An 18,605-nucleotide genomic window follows, 5' to 3' on the forward strand; every position below is an offset into this window, starting at 1 on the left:
AAAAAAAACAGAAGACGACCAGCGTACATGGAAGACTTTGTACAATGTTTCATTGTTATGAGTTAAATAAGTATAAGACAGTTGTTATTAACTCACTTTCTTTACATGTTTTCAGTGAATACACTGTTCAGAGGTAAACTGTTAAAAGAGGAACAGTTGCATATGATCAAGCAAGTATTAAAACAAGAGGTGATGTGGTTAAATCAAACATATTATATTTATTATATATAATTCTGAGTGACATAAGTGACTGATAACTAGACGGTAGTTCAGGTTTAAGGTGGAGGAATGTTGTGAAGTGACATTTAGATATTATAACCTCCAGGACCACCAGAGGGCGCTAGAGGGTTGGACCAGTGGTGGTAGGCAGAGATAGATAGAAGAAAGGCTTGAAGCTGTTTATATATTTGTCTATGGTGGTGGGAACCAGACTGTAGAGCAGCGATGGGTAACTTAAATGCTGCAGGGCCTCAGTTTATCATGTTCACTACCACAGGGCCACATATAGGAGCATCACTAACCAGATATGATGAAACTGATATTTAAATATGTTTACAGTGCAGAAACTTAACATATTTCATGCTCTAATGCATGTTTAACAGTATAAATAGGAATACAAAAGGTTTGAAGCAAATGAAAAATAACCACTTACTGTGATTTCTTTTGTTTTCAGTGCAAGAACAGCAGACCAACATTAATACAAGAAGTAATTTTGTGCTTTTTTACACTGAACTTTTAAGTTTTCATGCTCTAATGCATGTAGTTCTACTGAGGGCCACTTCAGGTAAGGCTGAGGGCCGTATGTGGCCCCCGGGCCTCCTGTTGACCACCCCTGGTCTAGAGGTTGCTCCTCCTGTCTGATCCATGTTGGATCAAAGTTTTTCCTGCAGTAGAATCAGCTCAGCTGGAGATGAAGAGTCTGACTCTTATTCATCATATACCAAGATCACATTTATGTTGGTTTTTCTTTGTTTGTTTTTGGTTCTAAATGTTGATCCAGTAAGTCAGAATAAAAAATAAATTATTATTATCAGGTCATTTAGGTGAAAAAATATACCAACATGGTATTTAAACATGTTTTAAGGTGAATACAGGCAGGATGGAAACTCCACAGAGGTCATAATGAGATCAGGACTCTCTGTTCTCAGCCTTTTGTGACTCAACAGTCCCCCCCCACCCCCCACCCCCAGGGGTCAGGGGTCAGGCCCTGGTCCAGGCCGGCCTTTTGGACCCTGTGGGGTCAGCGGGGGGGGGGGACAGCAGGACAACGAGGCTCTCAGCCAATAGCAGCAGAGAGATCTGGTTCCCATCCACAGCAGCTCTGTTACTGCATCGATCCACAGCCCAACATCACTCCACCCTCAGACTGGACCTCCGACAGGTGACCAGGCTCCATCTGTGAGTAATGGAACCCCCGAGGGAGGAGGAGGAGGAGGAGCAGGAGGAGGAGGAGGAGGAGGAGGTTACGTAACAGAGGAGCCGTGGAGGATCTGGACCAGTTAACGTACACAAACATTATATTAGTGAACGAGAGCTGAACAAAATATTGATAATTTCAATATCAGGCTCATAATAATAATAATACACAGCAAAACAGGCTTCAGGTCTTTAAGTTATTGATACGAAGCGTGTTTTATTTATTACATGATACTGAACGTTAACAAACATAATATCTATAATATCTGTAATATCTGTTTCCTTCACAGTTTTGACTCACTGACACAAACTAAAAGTTCTCCACACTGCAAAAAAAAGAAAAGTTGGGTGAACTCAAAATTTCAAGGCAACAAACTTCGATAAAATTTTAAATTGGACAATTAAACTAAATATTTTAAGTTTTGTTTTTAAGTTTGCTCAACTCTGAATTTCTCTGGCACGATTGTAACGCCGCTATGAAATGTCAGCTAATGTTGTGACCACAATTTTGAGTTAGCATTGATACGCTAATGGCTACTCTTGTAGCTGTAACAAGCAGCGCCGCTAGCATCAATTAGCCGCTAGCATCCGTTAGCCGCTAGCATCAGTTAGCCGCTAGCTTTCGCTAATGACCGAATTTCCCAACAAAGAAATAAGAGTTATCAGAACTATTGTCCCTTGTTGTGAACCCCAACTTAAAGATATAAGTAACAACAACTCACCAACTTGTTTTTGAGCAGACAACTGGCTTCCTTTGTTGTGCTAACTTACATTATTGCCCTAAATGTCAGTAATTTATATTTCCAAGTTTTACTAAATTAAATCACTGTTTTAGGCCAAAACATACAAGTTGGCTTTTTTGCAGTGCAACAACTACAGAGAAAGATGAAACATCTACAAGGTGCTGCAGAAAAACTGCATTCATGGAATCAAAATTACTACAAAGAGGCAAAATACTACATTTAAGAGTTTTATGATATAGTTATATAATAAGACTGGTCTCTGATTATATCATACAGGACAGTCAGCTTTATTTATATATATTAAATAGATAACTCAATACAAAGAGTGAAAGATGTTTGTGTCAAATTGCATCAGAAATCGGATGTAAAATTAAAAATGGCATATCACCATAATAGACACTTTTAATTACTGTAAATCCAGGAATATATATATATATATATATATATATATATATATACGATGAGCACCAAATGTGTGAAACAAATGGTATGAAGCCAAAAATTGCTGCAACAACTAGTGAGACCCAGTTGAACCTGGACTGGACTTTAGAAAGCGTCCACTAATGCTTTTAACCCTTTATTAATATTATTATTATATTCACCATAAAAGGCTTCAATACATAAATATTCATTTATTAAGTCATTTAATTAGATGTTAATGACCAGAACAACTTGACTGACTCATCTCCCCTAAACACCCACTGACCACCACCAACAAGCTCTTTGAACAGTAACACGGGTTTGAATCCCGGGACTGACAGGTGGAGGACTGAGAGCCCTTGAGCAAGGCACCAACCCCCCACAGCTCCCCAGGAGCAGTAACGTGCTGCCACTGCTCCCTGCATGGTGCGTTCACCTGTGTGTAAAAAAGATGAAGGGTTAAATGCAGAGGCTGAATTTCCCCATAGTGGGATTAATAAAGTAATCTTCTTATTTTAAACAGTGACACAGTCACTTTATCAGTAGTATGTTGTAGTTTATTTTATGTTACAAGTTGTATATTTTACTGTCTTTTGTCTTATTGTTTATGATTATTTTGCTCTAAGTTAAAGGCTCATTATTCTAACAGTCAGTCTCCTTGTACAGTAATAACTTGCTGTAGGACTCTGTGATTTGTCAGATATTAGAGCAGAATATAAACAGTATGAGTTGGATCCTTTTAAGGTTAAAAGTAGAAGTAACAGCGTGAGCGTGGATGAAAAACTTGAGCTTGATACGTTGAGCTGTTGGTCACTGTTCTGGTTTATAGAAGGTTCAGTAGCAGCTGGAAACAGAGAAACTATCTGACCAGAGTTCTGCTGCTGTAACTAGGCAGTTTATTCTGATGTCTGATTAAAAAGAAAACCAAAAGGAACAACGAGGTGCTCTTTGATTCATTTAGTCACTCAGGAGAAAACGCCACTAGAACGTCTGTAGATTGACTCAGTTTACTTTTTATCTTTGTCTCTTTTTAACGTTAAAGACTTTGTGTCTGCTGCTTTCAGGACTTTTACATGTGTTTGTCCCGTTTTTCTTGTTTTATGCAACCTCATAATTTACCCTATTCATTCTTGTATTATTTTTATATTTTGTGTAATAAAAAGACACTTTTATTGTAGAAGTTAAAAATGTAACAGATACCACTTAAACCAGGATTTACTTTTGTTACAGCTGGGAGAGGAGGAGCAGGAGCAGGAGGACCAGAGGAGCGTGGGAGGATGGGGGGATGGGAGGAGGTTCGGGGGTTTGATCTCTCTCCACAATAAGTGACGTCCATCGGATCAATAAGGACATTGAACGGCAGCTGTCCTCTTCCTATCAATGCTTCCTGCTCTTAATGGCAGTAAAAGGACAAACTCATTTCCATGAACATGTTCCAGTGTTGGTAGTGGAGCTGATCATCAATAATACCTTCTATTGATAAGGACCATCAAAGGTTTGAAGTGACACAAACATTATATTAGTGAACGAGAGCTGAACTCTGTTGGTACAAAATATTTATTATTTCAATATCAGGCTCATAATAATAATAATACACAGCAAAACAGGCTTCAGGTCTTTAAGTTATTGATACGGAGAGTGTTTTATTTATTACATGATACGGAACGTTAACAAACATAATATCTATAATATCTGTAATATCTGTAATATCTATAATATCTGTAATATATGTAATATCTGTAATATCTATAATATCTGTAATATATGTAATATCTGTAATATATGTAATATCTGTAATATCTATAATATCTGTAATATATGTAATATCTGTAATATCTATAATATCTGTAATATCTGTAATATCTATAATATCTGTAATATATGTAATATCTGTAATATCTATAATATCTGTAATATATGTAATATCTGTAATATCTATAATATCTGTAATATCTGTAATATCTATAATATCTGTAATATATGTAATATCTGTAATATCTATAATATCTGTAATATCTGTTTCCTTCACAGTTCTGACTCACTGACACAAACTAAAAGTTCAACAACTACAGAGAAACATGAAACATCTACAAGGTGCTGCAGAAAAACTGCATTAATGGAATCAAAATCACCACTAAGAAGCAAAATACTACGACTAAGAGGCAAAATACTACAAATAAGAGGCAAAATACTACTATGGAGAAGCAAAATACTACTAAGGAGAAGCAAAATACTACTACGAAGAGGCAAAATACTACTACGAAGGGGCAAAATACTACTACGGAGAAGCAAAATACTACTACGGAGAAGCAAAATATTACTACGGAGAAGCAAAATACTACTACGGAGAAGCAAAATATTACTACGGAGAAGCAAAATATTACTATGGAGAAGCCAAATACTACTACGGAGAAGCAGAATACTATAACGAAGAGGCAAAATACTACTACGGAGAAGCAAAATACTACTACAAAGAGGCAAAATACTACTACGGAGAGGCAAAATACTACTACGAAGAAGCAAAATACTACTACAAAGTGGCAAAATACTACTATGGAGAAGCAAAATACTACTACGAAGAAGCAAAATACTATAACGAAGAGGTAAAATACTACTATGGAGAAGCAAAATACTACTACGGTGAAGCAAAATACTATTACGAAGAGGCAAAATACTACTACGAAGAAGCAAAATACTATAACGAAGAGGCAAAATACTACTACGGAGAAGCAAAATACTACTACGGAGAAGCAAAATACTACTACGAAGAGGCAAAATACTATTACGGAGAAGCAAAATACTACTACGGAGAAGCAAAATACTATTACGGAGAAGCAAAATATTACTACGGAGAAGCAAAATACTACTACGAAGAGGCAAAATACTATTACGGAGAAGCAAAATATTACTACGGAGAAGCAAAATACTACTACGAAGAGGCAAAATACTATTACGGAGAAGCAGAATACTACTACGAAGAAGCAGAATACTACTACGAAGAAGCAAAATACTACTACGGAGAAGCAAAATACTACTACGGAGAAGCAAAATACTACTACGAAGAAGCAAAATACTACTACGGAGAAGCAAAATACTACTACGGAGAAGCAAAATACTACTACGAAGAAGCAAAATACTACTACGAAGAGGAAAAATACTATTACGGAGAAGCAAAATACTACTACAGAGAAGCAAAATACTACTACGAAGAAGCAAAATACTACTACGGAGAAGCAAAATACTACTACAGAGAAGCAAAATACTACGACTAAGAGGTGAAAAACCTGAGGAGGAAAACTACACAGATGCAAAATGACCACAAATACTTTATACTTCACTACATTTAGAGGTAAATATTGTAATGTTTACTGAAATACATTTATCTGACAGCTTTAGTTACTTTACAGGAAGAGATTTAACATAAATACATGATCAATTTAACATGATTAGACTTTTTTTTTTAACTAAACCACATAACAATGCATTAAGTAGTTAAAATGAGCCAAAACTTGACTTAATTAAAATGCTGCTTATATAAAATCATCAATAATAATCCAATCATATATTTAGAATATATAAAACAAGACATTTTGCATTATAAGTACTTTTACTTTTGATACTTTAAGTACATTTTGATGCTGATACTTTTGTACTGCAGTAAGTTTTGAATGCAGGACTTTTACTGTAGTAGAGTCATTTCACAGTGTGTATTAGTACTTTTAGTGCAGTAAATAAAGGATCTAAATACTTCTTCCACCACTGCATGAGAGTTTAGATTAGTGGGAATAAAACACAGTTATAAAAGAGCAGAGCTACACTAGAAGATGGAATAAAAAACACAAATATAGATATTTTCATAGAGCTCCCTCACACTCCTGCATGCATCAAGTTGCACATTTTGTATTTGTTTAAACTTTTCTACTGGTTTACTTGTGTTTAGTTTGTTAATGAAGCTTTATCTGATGCTAATGTTGGTGGACTGAGGAGATAAAAGTGGACTGCAGTAAATAAAGGGTGTGAGGAGGTTCTCTGGTTTCTGTCAGCTGCCAGCAGGAGGCGCTGGACGAGCCGCTCCAGACCTCCAGAGGAGATGAGTAGAGTCCGTCCCAGAGGAGGAGGAGGAGGAGGAGCAGCCTCCTGCAGCCCTGGAGCTCCTCCTGCTCCTCAGTAAGAGTTCAGAGCTTGAGGAGGAAACATCAGAGAGGAGAGATGCGTCGACAATGAACTAATCAATAAATGGATCTAATCAGGAGGAATGTAAAGCAGCCGCTGCTGCTGTTTCTCCTCTTTCTGCCGCTCTCAGGTAAGAGATTTATAATTAATAAGGAGATTTATCTTTAATATTAGTTTAATATGTGAGGGAGAGTTAAACACCAGCAGGCTGGTGGGAACCGATCACCTATCGATCAGTCTGTCCGGAACCTGAAGGGTCATCAATGATCCTGACTGAGTTAAATATCTAACTGATCGGTTAGTTTCACTCAATCAACTTATTAAACCTTATTAAAGTTTATTATTCAGTCTGTGGTTTCACCTCAGAACATTAAAGTCATCATGATAAACTTTATTCACATATTTAAACCCTCCAGTTAATAACGAGGCTCATTTATTGTCTGATCATTATAATAAACTGAATCTTTTATCTAAATTAACGTTCATTTAACTGTCAGTTCACTTTTAAACTTTTAGCTCTGTTAGTTTCTAATGTTGGTTTAATAAACGTTAATAAACGTTAACCCTTTATTGTCCTTAAGTTGTTTTGGTATTGTTGTTTTTAATTGTTTTATGCATCAATAGGAGTTGCACTCTAATGTCATTGTATTATATACAAAGACAATAAAGTCTATTATACTCTATTATATTATATTCTACTCTATTCTCTGTTGTTAATGTATAAACCAGCCAGTCTAACTCAGTAATGTTCAAAGCTTATTTAAGTTGCAGATAAATAAAGAGATACTATGAAGTGAAAATGCTGCAGATCTCTAAATATGAAGCATATTGATGCATAAACTGAACAACAGTTAGTCTCAGTATTAAATAATTCTGTTACATTGTGACTTTGTGATCTAATAATCAGGATCCAAGAGAAATAAATGAGAGATGAACAGTGTTCAGTTTACTGGATCAATCATCATATGAGACATGGAGCTGCTGTTATATATAATATAATATTATATTATATATATATATATATATATATAAGAGAGAGATCTGTGTGTGAGGAGTCAGCGCTGCAGCTTGTTATTGATGTTGTTGCTTTGAACTGGACGTGTATTTATTCTGTTCATATATTGAGTTATTAGTAATGACTCCGTGTCTCAGAGTCAAAGTTCACATTAATGAAACATTATATAAACTAGTGATGGTTTGAGTTTAAACTAAAGAGACTAACAGCAAACAGAGTTTATGACTTTATGATCCGTCAGAACTGGATTAAAGAAATAAAGCTTGTGTGATGTGACAGCAGACTGTCAGATATTATATTTCACCTTTAGAGGCGTTTTAATCAGTCGTATCATCTATAAACACTGATCACATCTATATCATATCTATAGAGGACACTGGGTCATTTCCTAAGTTTAATCTCTGACATATTTTAAATCCAGTAGTAGGCTGAGTGTGTTTAACCCTCTGAAATCTATTATGTCTGTTAAAAATCTGTTAAATATCTTCACCACGCCATGTTGGTGTCAGGTTTTCAGCGTTTCTTCTCCTTTATGTCCTTTATGTCCTTTATGTCCTTTATGTCCTTTATGTCCTGATCATTAATGTTTAACTTTGACTTACTGGATCAAAATGTTGAACCCAAAAGAAACAAAGGAAACATAAAATCTGATCTTGAAAATTATGTTTCAAAACACAGAAATGTAAATGTTGCAAATATGAACACAGGTTGCAAATATAACATCTAACAGGTAGAATGAGGATAATATCTAGTTCTATGTTCTTAAACTAAATATATTTGACATTATCTCAGAGTTTGAAGCCAGAACTTTATTTGGATGCTGATGGAGAGACTCCATGTTTGTGTCTCAGGTCATGAAGAAGAGATGTTCAGGTGTTTCTTGGACTCTGGAGGTTAAATGTTGTTGCTGCTGATGTCCTCCTCCTCTCCTCACATGTTGTTTCTCCTCCTCAGGTGTTTTATGTTTCAGTGAGTTGTTCTTCATCAGGGAGCCTCATGACGTGACGGTGATGAGGAGGGATTCTGTGGTTCTGGACTGTCAGGCTCACGGAGAGTCTCCCATCGACGTGCGGTGGATCAGGAACGGAGTCCGAGTCCTGGAGAGCGACCGAGTCTACCGGCTGTCCAACGGCTCGCTCTTCATCTCCGAGGTGGAGAGCAGACGAGGAGACAGATCAGACGAAGGCCTCTACCAGTGCCTGGCCCAGAACCAGTACGGAGCCATCCTCAGCCAGAAGGCCCGGCTCACAATCGCCAGTAAGCCAAACCTTTATAACCCTTTATAACCCCTTATATGGAGACATAGACCTGGAGGAGGTCTCTGGACGAGTCCAGGCAGAGTCCAGGCTGACTAGGAACTAGTGACATAACCAGTCCTACGTCATGTGTTTGGGCTGCTTTCAATAATCACTGGATGATATTCACACGTTCATCTAACCTAAAGAGCTTTAAACTGGTGCTGATAGCTGTTTATTAATGTCTTTGGGTTAGTTAGTTAGTTGTTGCTCAGCTGTCTGTGATAGCAGCAAGAGGAACAAAGTGTTGAGAGTTGGAGCTGAAGCTGGAAGTGTTTGGAGGTGAATGTGTCCATTGGTGTGTTAATGAAGATGTGAAAGGTCAGAATGAGTCCAGGAGGCTAACAGATTAATAAACAGATACTATGAAGTGGGAATGCTGCAGATCTCTAAATATGAAGCATATTGATGCATAAACTGAACAACAGTTAGTCTCATTATTAAATAATTCAGTTACATTGTGACTTTGTGATCTAATAATCAGGATCCAAGAGAAATAAATGAGAGATGAACAGTGTTCAGTTTACTGGATCAATCACCATATGAGACATGGAGCTGCTGTTATATATAATATTATATATATATAAGTATATATATGAGGTTTAAACTGGTGCTGATAGCTGTTTATTAATGTCTTTGGGTCAGTTGTTGCTCAGCTGTCTGTGATAGCAGCAAGAGGAACAAAGTGTTGAGAGTTGGAGCTGAAGCTGGAAGTGTTTGGAGGTGAATGTGTCCATTGGTGTGTTAATGAAGGATGTGAAAGGTCAGAATGAGTCCAGGAAGCTAAAGAGCAGATGAGCCTTTTCACAGTCAGCCTTTCATCTCATTGCTGCTGATCGCTGAGGAATTGTTCTTTAGGAATGCTTTCTCCTCTGGTGGGGGAGCAGAGCAGCTCCAGGCAGAGTTAAAGTCTTTAGGACTGAGACCTGAGACCTGAGACCCCTCCTCCACTCCACGCCACGCACCAGGACCCTCCACTAACCCTGTCACAGAGAAACAGTCAGTTATAACATCAGTTATAACATCACTAACCTGTCACAGAGAAACATACAGTTATAACATCAGTTATAACATCACTAACCTATCACAGAGCTCTTTAAACATTTTATGTTTAAGTTTCATCACCAGATTTATTTCAAGCTATCATTGTTTTTCCAGTGTCTGGATATGTATAAATATATATTTTACTTATTTAAAGAATTATTACAAAGAAACATTAACTTCCTGCTCTGGCAGATAATCTGACTTGTTTCCAGCATGTATTTGCTCCATTCTAGTTCTTTATTTCTTATTGTTTGTCAGCTGGTTTCTGCAGTCTTGTGCTTGGATTGTTTCCATCTCATTTCATCGTGGAAGATTGTTTTACTATGAAATCTTTTTTAAAGTAATAATAGTAAATGAACTTTAGTTTAATGGGGCTCAGTTAGTGTGAGTTACATGAAGTCATACTAAGTCACATGTGGTAGAAATCATCATCATAATCAGATCTTTTCTGGTACTTAAAACTTATATATAGTTTATTAATGAATTGGGTGTTTTACCTGCTTTATATTTTAATGTTTAGAGGTGCTAAAGGCTGCAGAAAGCTTTACTAGTTAGTTTAAAATGTCACTTAGAGCTGCTGGAGGGTCTATCTGGAAGCTCATAAAGTTAGCACATAGCTGAGAAATGCTCTGCTGGAGGAGCAGGAGGAGGAGCGGCAAGAGGGGGAGGAGGAGGAGGAGAGGAGGAGGTCAGTGGGGGTTGTAGTGATGTTGTGCCCACACACATACGCACACACACACTAATGTGAATTGGTGTTTCCAGCCCCTCCTCCTCCTAAATGACCAAACTTTAGTGCAGCTCCCACCAGGTCAGGAGGTGCTGCAGCCTTTCACACATTGTTTTCTGCCTCACTACTCTGGAGGAGGAGGAGGAGGAGGAGGAGGAGCTTTCTCTCTGTCCATCTCTGTCCTCATTCCCCACAAAGAAAAGTCTTCCTGAGTTCGTCCTGATATCAGAGGACAGACCAGCTGGACGATAAAGATCATTACAGTTAAAGTTCATTATAACTTTATATTTAGATAGAGGAGTCGTTGTGGTGACTCTGATCTACCTGCTGCTGTGGAAGTCCACCCAGAGATTACAGCAACATGTGCTCATTTATCTGCACATGAAACTGTTTATTATATTATAATTAGGGCCTACTGTGGATTAGGTTATACTGTGGATTTCTTCTTCTTCCTCTTCCGGACGCAATTTCGTCCCACTACTAGTCCTACAACTTGAAGAGTTGCAGGACAAATTATATATCAAAACGTGCGGTTTGATCGGGATCGGTGTGCTATTACTTTTCTTGACAGAATACGAATTTTGCGCGACGTAAGTCGCGAAAAACTGCCCAAAATTTTGCATTGAAATGAATGGGACGACCGAGAAAAATGAGCGAAAAAGAACAATAATTGGAGATTTTTAAACGTCTACTTCTCCGGCATAATTTCACCTAGAGACTCCATTTAAACTTTAAACAGTAGACACAAGTCTTGTGTATCGGTGTATTAATCCAGGTTTCGATAGGTCATATAGTTTTTTATCAATCCCTGTTCAATGACCATGATCATTTTTGGAGAAATTCTGAGATTATAATGGGTGTGTATTGCACGGAATGTTCGTGTCACAGTGTGTGACATCATCGCCAGAGTGTAGAGGGAGAGAAAAAACTGTCAAAAAATAAATTTTAAAACTGCGCTCCAGGCCGCAAATTCCACTCTACAGAAATAATTTATACATAGAAACGTAGGAAAATGAGTCTTCTCCCTCACAATCCTCTGGTAAAGCTGTCAGAGTTATAGTTTGGGCGTAGGACGCACAGATGATCCACCAACACCACCAACAGCCTCATTGGCTCCCATATTAAAAACACAGGGAGATTTCTGAGCTGTCTGACATTTAACAGTTTTTTTAGATCGCTCTAACAAACCTATTTTTTTATTTTTCTTAAAAACAACATATGTAGACGTTCAGGAAGAACTCAGGACGCTCAAAGTGAAGTCGGATCAATGATAGGTATTATGGTTTTGCCAAAAATGCTTTCTGTTCAAGGCCAGAAATTCCAGTCTGTCCACCTCTGCTGTCACTGTTCGGGACATTAGCAGGTGTCAGTTAATTCTGTTGATTGCTTTGATCTTTGATGTGATTACAGTTACAGATACACACACACACACACACACACACACACACACACACACACACACATATTTTGAGGTTAAAGGGCATAGTTTGAAATCTCTGAAGAATCTCATCATAGTGTACACACACCGGCAGTAGCCCCTGTGGCCCTTTCAGAATTTCCCCAGAGGAAATTTTCTAGTTGTCTTTAGTAAAGTTGATGATTAGTTTAATAATCAATTATTGTTCCATTAATCCAATAATTGTTGCAGCTCTACTTCGGTCTTTTCACATGTTAGTTCCTCTTCTAAAAGATGAACAGAGCAACATGTTGGAGCCTCCGGATACAGGTAGATTTACCTTTTTATCTCTCATCCTCCAACAGCTTCGTCCTGACAAGACGAGCTAGTAAAGACAATGTTTGGGGACAGGAACAGCGTCCTAGAGAGCTTTAGATCTGGTAGATCTGTTGCGATGTTAGCGCTGGAGCTGCTCCTGTGTTGGAGCTGGAGCTGCTGGTTGTTCTGTGAGGAATGTGATCGTTGGGTTTGTTAAACACAAAGGTGAGGAGGTTTTAGTCCTGATGAGGAGGAATGTGACACGTGATCCTCACCATGTGATCCTGTCAATAGATCCAGATTGATGGAGAGAGATTAGCTCCTAGCTTAGCCTCCTGCTAACGGATGCTATATACAGACCCAGACTGTCACAGTTATCATCAACTGGTACAGCTCTGCTACTTCTACTTCTTCTTCTTCTTCTTCTTCTTCTTCTACTTCTTCTTCTTCTACTTCTTCTTCTACTTCTTCTACTTCTACTTCTACTCTCCTACTTCTTCTTCTTCTTCTTCTTCTACTCTTCTACTTCTTCTTCTTCTTCTTCTTCTTCTTCTACACTACTTTTCTACTCCGCGGTGGCCTCCTGGTTCATGTAAATAATGTGTGAGATGGTGAACCAGCTCAGAGATGTAGATGTCAGAGATAATCATTAGAAACAGAGATATTAATTGATAATAAATCTCTAAGTATTGATGAGCAGCAGCAGCGTTTCAGGATCAGATGAAGTTGAAGCCGTGTGCTCAGTAAACTGTGTCATTATGTGTCACATTCTCACTGATAATAACTCTTATTAGCATTTATTAGGAATACTATAGTATAGTAACACATGGAGCAGCTCCTCTCCTCCCACTAACCTGTCTGTTACTGTTACTGGTTACTGGTTACTGGTTACTGGTTACTGGTCCCAGTCTGCTGAGTGTTTCTGGTTCTGAGTTCAGTGAGTGTTTAAAGGAGCTGCTGCAGTTCATGTTAAAGTTTATTTTACTTTATTTTCTGGTCCAACACCTGCAGCTTCACTTTAAGTTGCTAAGAAAAGATTGTGACTAGAACTATTATAAACCTCAATCAGAGGAAACAAACCTGCTCACTGTGATCTGGTGATGAATGAATGAATGAATGAATGAATGAAAGGGCCTAAAGTGAGTCAACTCAAAGGCTGGAATCTTGTATTTCTCCTCTGCTGGACACGAAAGGTTACCATGGTTCCCCTGAACGGCAGCCCAGGGGTCAAAGGTCACCTTAAAGTGTTCAATAGACGGAGGGCAGCAGGACTTAAATCTGTCCTACAGCACTAGAGATGCTCTGCTAGTTTCAGTCCTCAGAGCTCCACTTCCTCTCCTCAGTTATAACACACACTGTAGAAACAAATAAACTAATACATGCTGAAACAAGTCAAATCATCTGCCAGGGCAGTAAGTAAATGTTTCTTTGTAAAAACTCTTTAAATAAGTAAAAAATATCTAAAAACTGGAAAAACAATGTTAGATTGAAATAAATACAAATATTCTTATTTTGAGCAATTGTGGCTTGAAAAACCTGCACAGAAATACTTGAAACGAGCACGTTCTGGTGGTAGAAAATGCTTTTTAAATATAATTTAAACTTCATGCAACTAAAACTCTCAACTGGAGCCAATATTTTAGGTAAAAACTCACCATATTCAACAGTTGAATAGATTGAAAAGCATGAAAAAGTCTGTCAATCCTAAAAACAAGTCTTTATACAATAAGATAATAAAATAAGCACATAAAGCTATGGTCAGTAGGTAAATTATACTCAGAACAAGATAATGAAGATACTATTGATAGATAGAAGAAGAAAATACTTGGTGAGCTTCATGTTTTTGCAGTGCAACTTTTATTTTGTTATCTATCTTCTTATTGTTGTAAAAAGAAACTAACTTACAAACTATTTTATTGTTAAAACAGAATGTTTCCAGATTGACACTCTGTGTTTAACCAGAGATTAAAGACAATGAAGCCTGTGTGTGTGTGTGTGTGTGTGTGTGTGTGTGTGTGTGTGTGTGTGTGTGTGTGTGTGTGTGGAGGTTGGTGTTGAATGATTGGAAAACTTTGTTTAAGAGATAAGAGGTGGAGGAGGGGATGGATGCTTCTTAGGCTGCTCTGGGATCAGGCTGCTCTGGGATCAGGCTGCTCTGGGATCAGGCTGCTCTAGGATCAGGCTGCTCTGGGATCAGGCTGCTCTGGGATCAGGCTGCTCTGGGATCAGGCTGCTCTAGGATCAGGCTGCTCTGGGATCAGGCTGCTCTGGGATCAGGCTGCTCTGGGATCAGGCTGGTATAGGATCAGGCTGCTCTGGGATCAGGCTGCTCTGGGATCAGGCTGGTATAGGATCAGGCTGCTCTGGGATCAGGCTGCTCTGGGATCAGGCTGGTATAGGATCAGGCTGCTCTGGGATCAGGCTGCTCTGGGATCAGGCTGCTCTGGGATCAGGCTGCTCTAGGATCAGGCTGGTATAGTATCAGGCTGCTCTGGGATCAGGCTGGTATAGGATCAGGCTGCTCTGGGATCAGGCTGCTCTGGGATCAGGCTGGTATAGGATCAGGCTGCTCTGGGATCAGGCTGCTCTGGGATCAGGCTGCTCTGGGATCAGGCTGGTATAGGATCAGGCTGCTCTAGGATCAGGCTGCTATAGGATCAGGCTGCTATAGGATCAGGCTGCTCTGGGATCAGGCTGCTATAGGATCAGGCTGCTCTAGGATCAGGCTGCTATAGGATCAGGCTGCTCTGGGATCAGGCTGCTATAGGATCAGGCTGCTCTGGGATCAGGCTGCTATAGGATCAGGCTGCTCTAGGATCAGGCTGCTATAGGATCAGGCTGCTCTGGGATCAGGCTGCTCTGGGATCAGGCTGCTCTGGGATCAGGCTGCTCTGGGATCAGGCTGCTCTGGGATCAGGCTGGTATAGGATCAGGCTGCTCTGGGATCAGGCTGCTATAGGATCAGGCTGCTCTGGGATCAGGCTGCTCTGGGATCAGGCTGCTCTGGGATCAGGCTGGTATAGGAAGTGTTTTCTGTTGGTGACAGATTATCAATTTTCAAGGTTTCCTCATGCAGTTTTTCTAACAGCATGTTGAACACTTAAAATAATAAATGAACTCTGTCTTTACTCTTCATGTTTGTTGTGTTGGGAGAACAAACAGACATGTGATCTGACTGATATCTGTTTGTCTTTAGCTTTGATTATGATCTCTGGACATCACTTTAATAATAATAACTTCACATCATTGGTGTTAATATGAGGATTCATCATGTTGTGTTTTATTAGCAGCAGCAGCTCCAACCAGGACTACAGGGTTTATTACTAAACAGGATTTAAAATGTCACAATGGAGAACAAACACTGGTTTCTGGTGTGCAGCAGGGCCGTGGTTTAGGGTGTTTAGGGTTTAGGGTTTTTAGGGTTTTTAGGGTTTTTAGGGTGTAGGTGATGTTGGCTCTGACTTGGTGCTGGCCAGGATCTGTGGAGGTCAGAGGTCAGAGGTCAGAGGTGGAGTCAGAACTGTTTCTTCATGCTTTTAGAGAACAGACAGAGGAGTTGGATCTTAGTTCTGTTTGGTTTTATTTAACGGGATCAGGACCAAATATTTATGTTGTTGGAATAAAGGAGGTGATGCACACACACTGCAGAGAGAGAGGAGAAGTCCTTTTAATAAACAGAGATGAGAATAGATGAGTGCTGATAGATTCAATAAATCACCAACACATCAACATGTTTGATCATCTCATCTGATGCCCAGGAGGTCAGACTGATCAGATAAACCAGCAGCTCTGATGTTCATCCTCTCTTAGTACTTTATCAATAATCAATAATCATCCCGCTGATGGTCAACCCAGCAGCACTGGACTGAATGAAAGCAGAGCAGAAAGGCAGAGAAGAGAAGAGAGGAGAGGAGAAGAGATCACAGATCAGCTCTCAGAGCCTGCAGACACTAAACATCACAAAACATCACCTCAGACCACCTCAGCACTTTAACAGCATCTCTGGAAGAGCCTGGGTGTGTGTGTGTGTGTGTGTGTGTGTGTGTGTGTGTGTGTGTGTGTGTGTGTGTGTGTGTGGATGATGATGATGATGATGTGATGCTGACCACAGTTTGTCTCTGGGCTTTATCAGGATCATTTATTATTATTATTATTATTATTGTTATTATTATTATTATACTATATGAGGCACATATATAATATATAAATAACTGATAATAAATAGAGTCATTTAGATTCACTATATTCAGGTTATTATTCAGGTTATTATATTGTGTATCTGTGGGTTCCAGGCAGCATCTTCCTCAGATTGTGGAGGATTAAAGCATGTTGGATATATTATATAATGTTTCTCATTCTGAATATTAACAGATGTTCCTGTTGATGCTTCCTCCTCCTTCCTCCTCCTCCCTGCTCCTTCCTCCTCCTTCCTGCTCCTTTATCCTCCTTCCTCCTCCTTCCTGCTCCTTTATCCTCCTTCCTCCTCCTTCCTCCTCCTTCCTGCTCCTTCCTCCTCCTTCCTCCTCCTTCCTCCTCCTCCTTCCTGCTCCTTCCTCCTCCTTCCTCCTCCTCCTCCTTCCTGCTCCTTCCTCCTCCTCCTTCCTGCTCCTTTCTCCTCCTTCCTCCTCCTTCCTCCTCCTTCCTCCTCCTCCCTGCTCCTCTTCCTGTTTCTCTGTGTCCTCCTGCTTCCTGCTGGTGTTCTGAGGCCAGAGACCACCGTGTGTTTGAGTCTCTCATATCTGATTTGATGGTCTGAACCTTAAAGCAGACGACAGTTTTGCATCTTGAAATGAACCCAAATAAATGATCAATGATGTCATTGGCAGAAAGTTCTATGGTTTTATTGTTCTGCTCCAGTGGAAAAAAACATTTTTATTCTAGTGATCTGTCCGATTCTGTCCATACCAAAGTTATTATAGTTAATGAAAACTAACGAAAACTAGAATTAAAAAACATTTTTGTTAACTGAAATAAAAAATAAAAACAAGAGTTTTTATAAAAACAATAACTAACTGAAACTGTATTTTGTGGTTCCAAAACTAACTAAAACTAACTAAAATTATAGTGAAAATGTCCTTCGTTTTCATCTTTGTCAACTTTTTTCATCCGTAAACCTTTTTGGTTGATATGAAATCTATTTCATCTATCTGGTTTTATGACTTAATAAACTTATTGGGGCTGAGATGGATCAGACAAAGGAAATAAAGGAAACATTTATTGTAACCTTATTGAATCTGGACCCAACAAATACCCCATTACAAAACAACTACAACTAATAAAAACTACACTACAACTAATAAAAACTAAACTACAACTAATAAAAACTAAACTACAACTAATAAAAACTAAACTAAAACTAATAAAAACTAAACTACAACTAATAAAAACTAAACTACAACTAATAAAAACTAAACTAAAACTAATAAAAACTAAACTACAACTAATAAAAACTAAACTACAACTAATAAAAACTAAACTACAACTAATAAAAACTACAACTAATAGAAACTAAACTACAACTAATAGAAACTAAACTACAACTAATAGAAACTAAACTACAACTAATAAAAACTAAACTACAACTAATTAAAAATAAACTACAACTAATTAAAAATAAACTAAAACTAAGCATTTTACAAAAAATAAAAACTCTTTAAAACTAACTGGATTTAAAAAACAATAAATCAAAACGAAATTAAAACTAAAACTGATGAAAAGTCCAAAACTATTCTAACCTTGGTCTGTAACCAGGATTATTGGATTATTGGATGTATTTATGATATTTGATTATTTCCAAGTAAAATGTCATTGAAGGAAGAATCTGCAATTTACGGTATTTGTATATTTTCATAAAAAAAATAAGTGGTTCTATTTAATAAATATGACTCAGAAACAACCTGAGTAAAGATTACAAACACTTTCTGTGGAAAAACTTGCTGAGCTGTTTTTAAGTAAATGTGGCTCCAGTTATTTTCTCTCTGTCCAAAGAGCAGTGGGATGACTGGGATGATGGTGTTAACCAGTGAGTGACCCCAGGACCACTGGGAGCTGAATGGTT

The 18,605-nt window shown here is 38.3% G+C and overlaps 1 protein-coding gene across 1 annotated transcript in view; it reads left to right on the top strand.

Annotated features, from left to right (window-relative positions):
• The first annotated feature begins 6,745 nt into the window (after window positions 1-6,745).
• prtga (protogenin homolog a (Gallus gallus)) overlaps window positions 6,746-18,605 on the top strand; it is a 41,851-nt gene continuing 29,991 nt past the window's right edge. Inside the window, exons 1-2 of the mRNA XM_059352913.1 lie at window positions 6,746-6,882; window positions 8,722-9,024. Of these exons, the coding sequence (XP_059208896.1) occupies window positions 6,816-6,882; window positions 8,722-9,024 (370 nt within the window). The 5' untranslated portion in view covers window positions 6,746-6,815. The remainder of the gene's footprint in view (window positions 6,883-8,721; window positions 9,025-18,605) is intronic.

This window comes from Centropristis striata, chromosome 2, assembly GCF_030273125.1.
Source record: "Centropristis striata isolate RG_2023a ecotype Rhode Island chromosome 2, C.striata_1.0, whole genome shotgun sequence".
NCBI classification, from domain to species: domain Eukaryota; kingdom Metazoa; phylum Chordata; class Actinopteri; order Perciformes; family Serranidae; genus Centropristis; species Centropristis striata.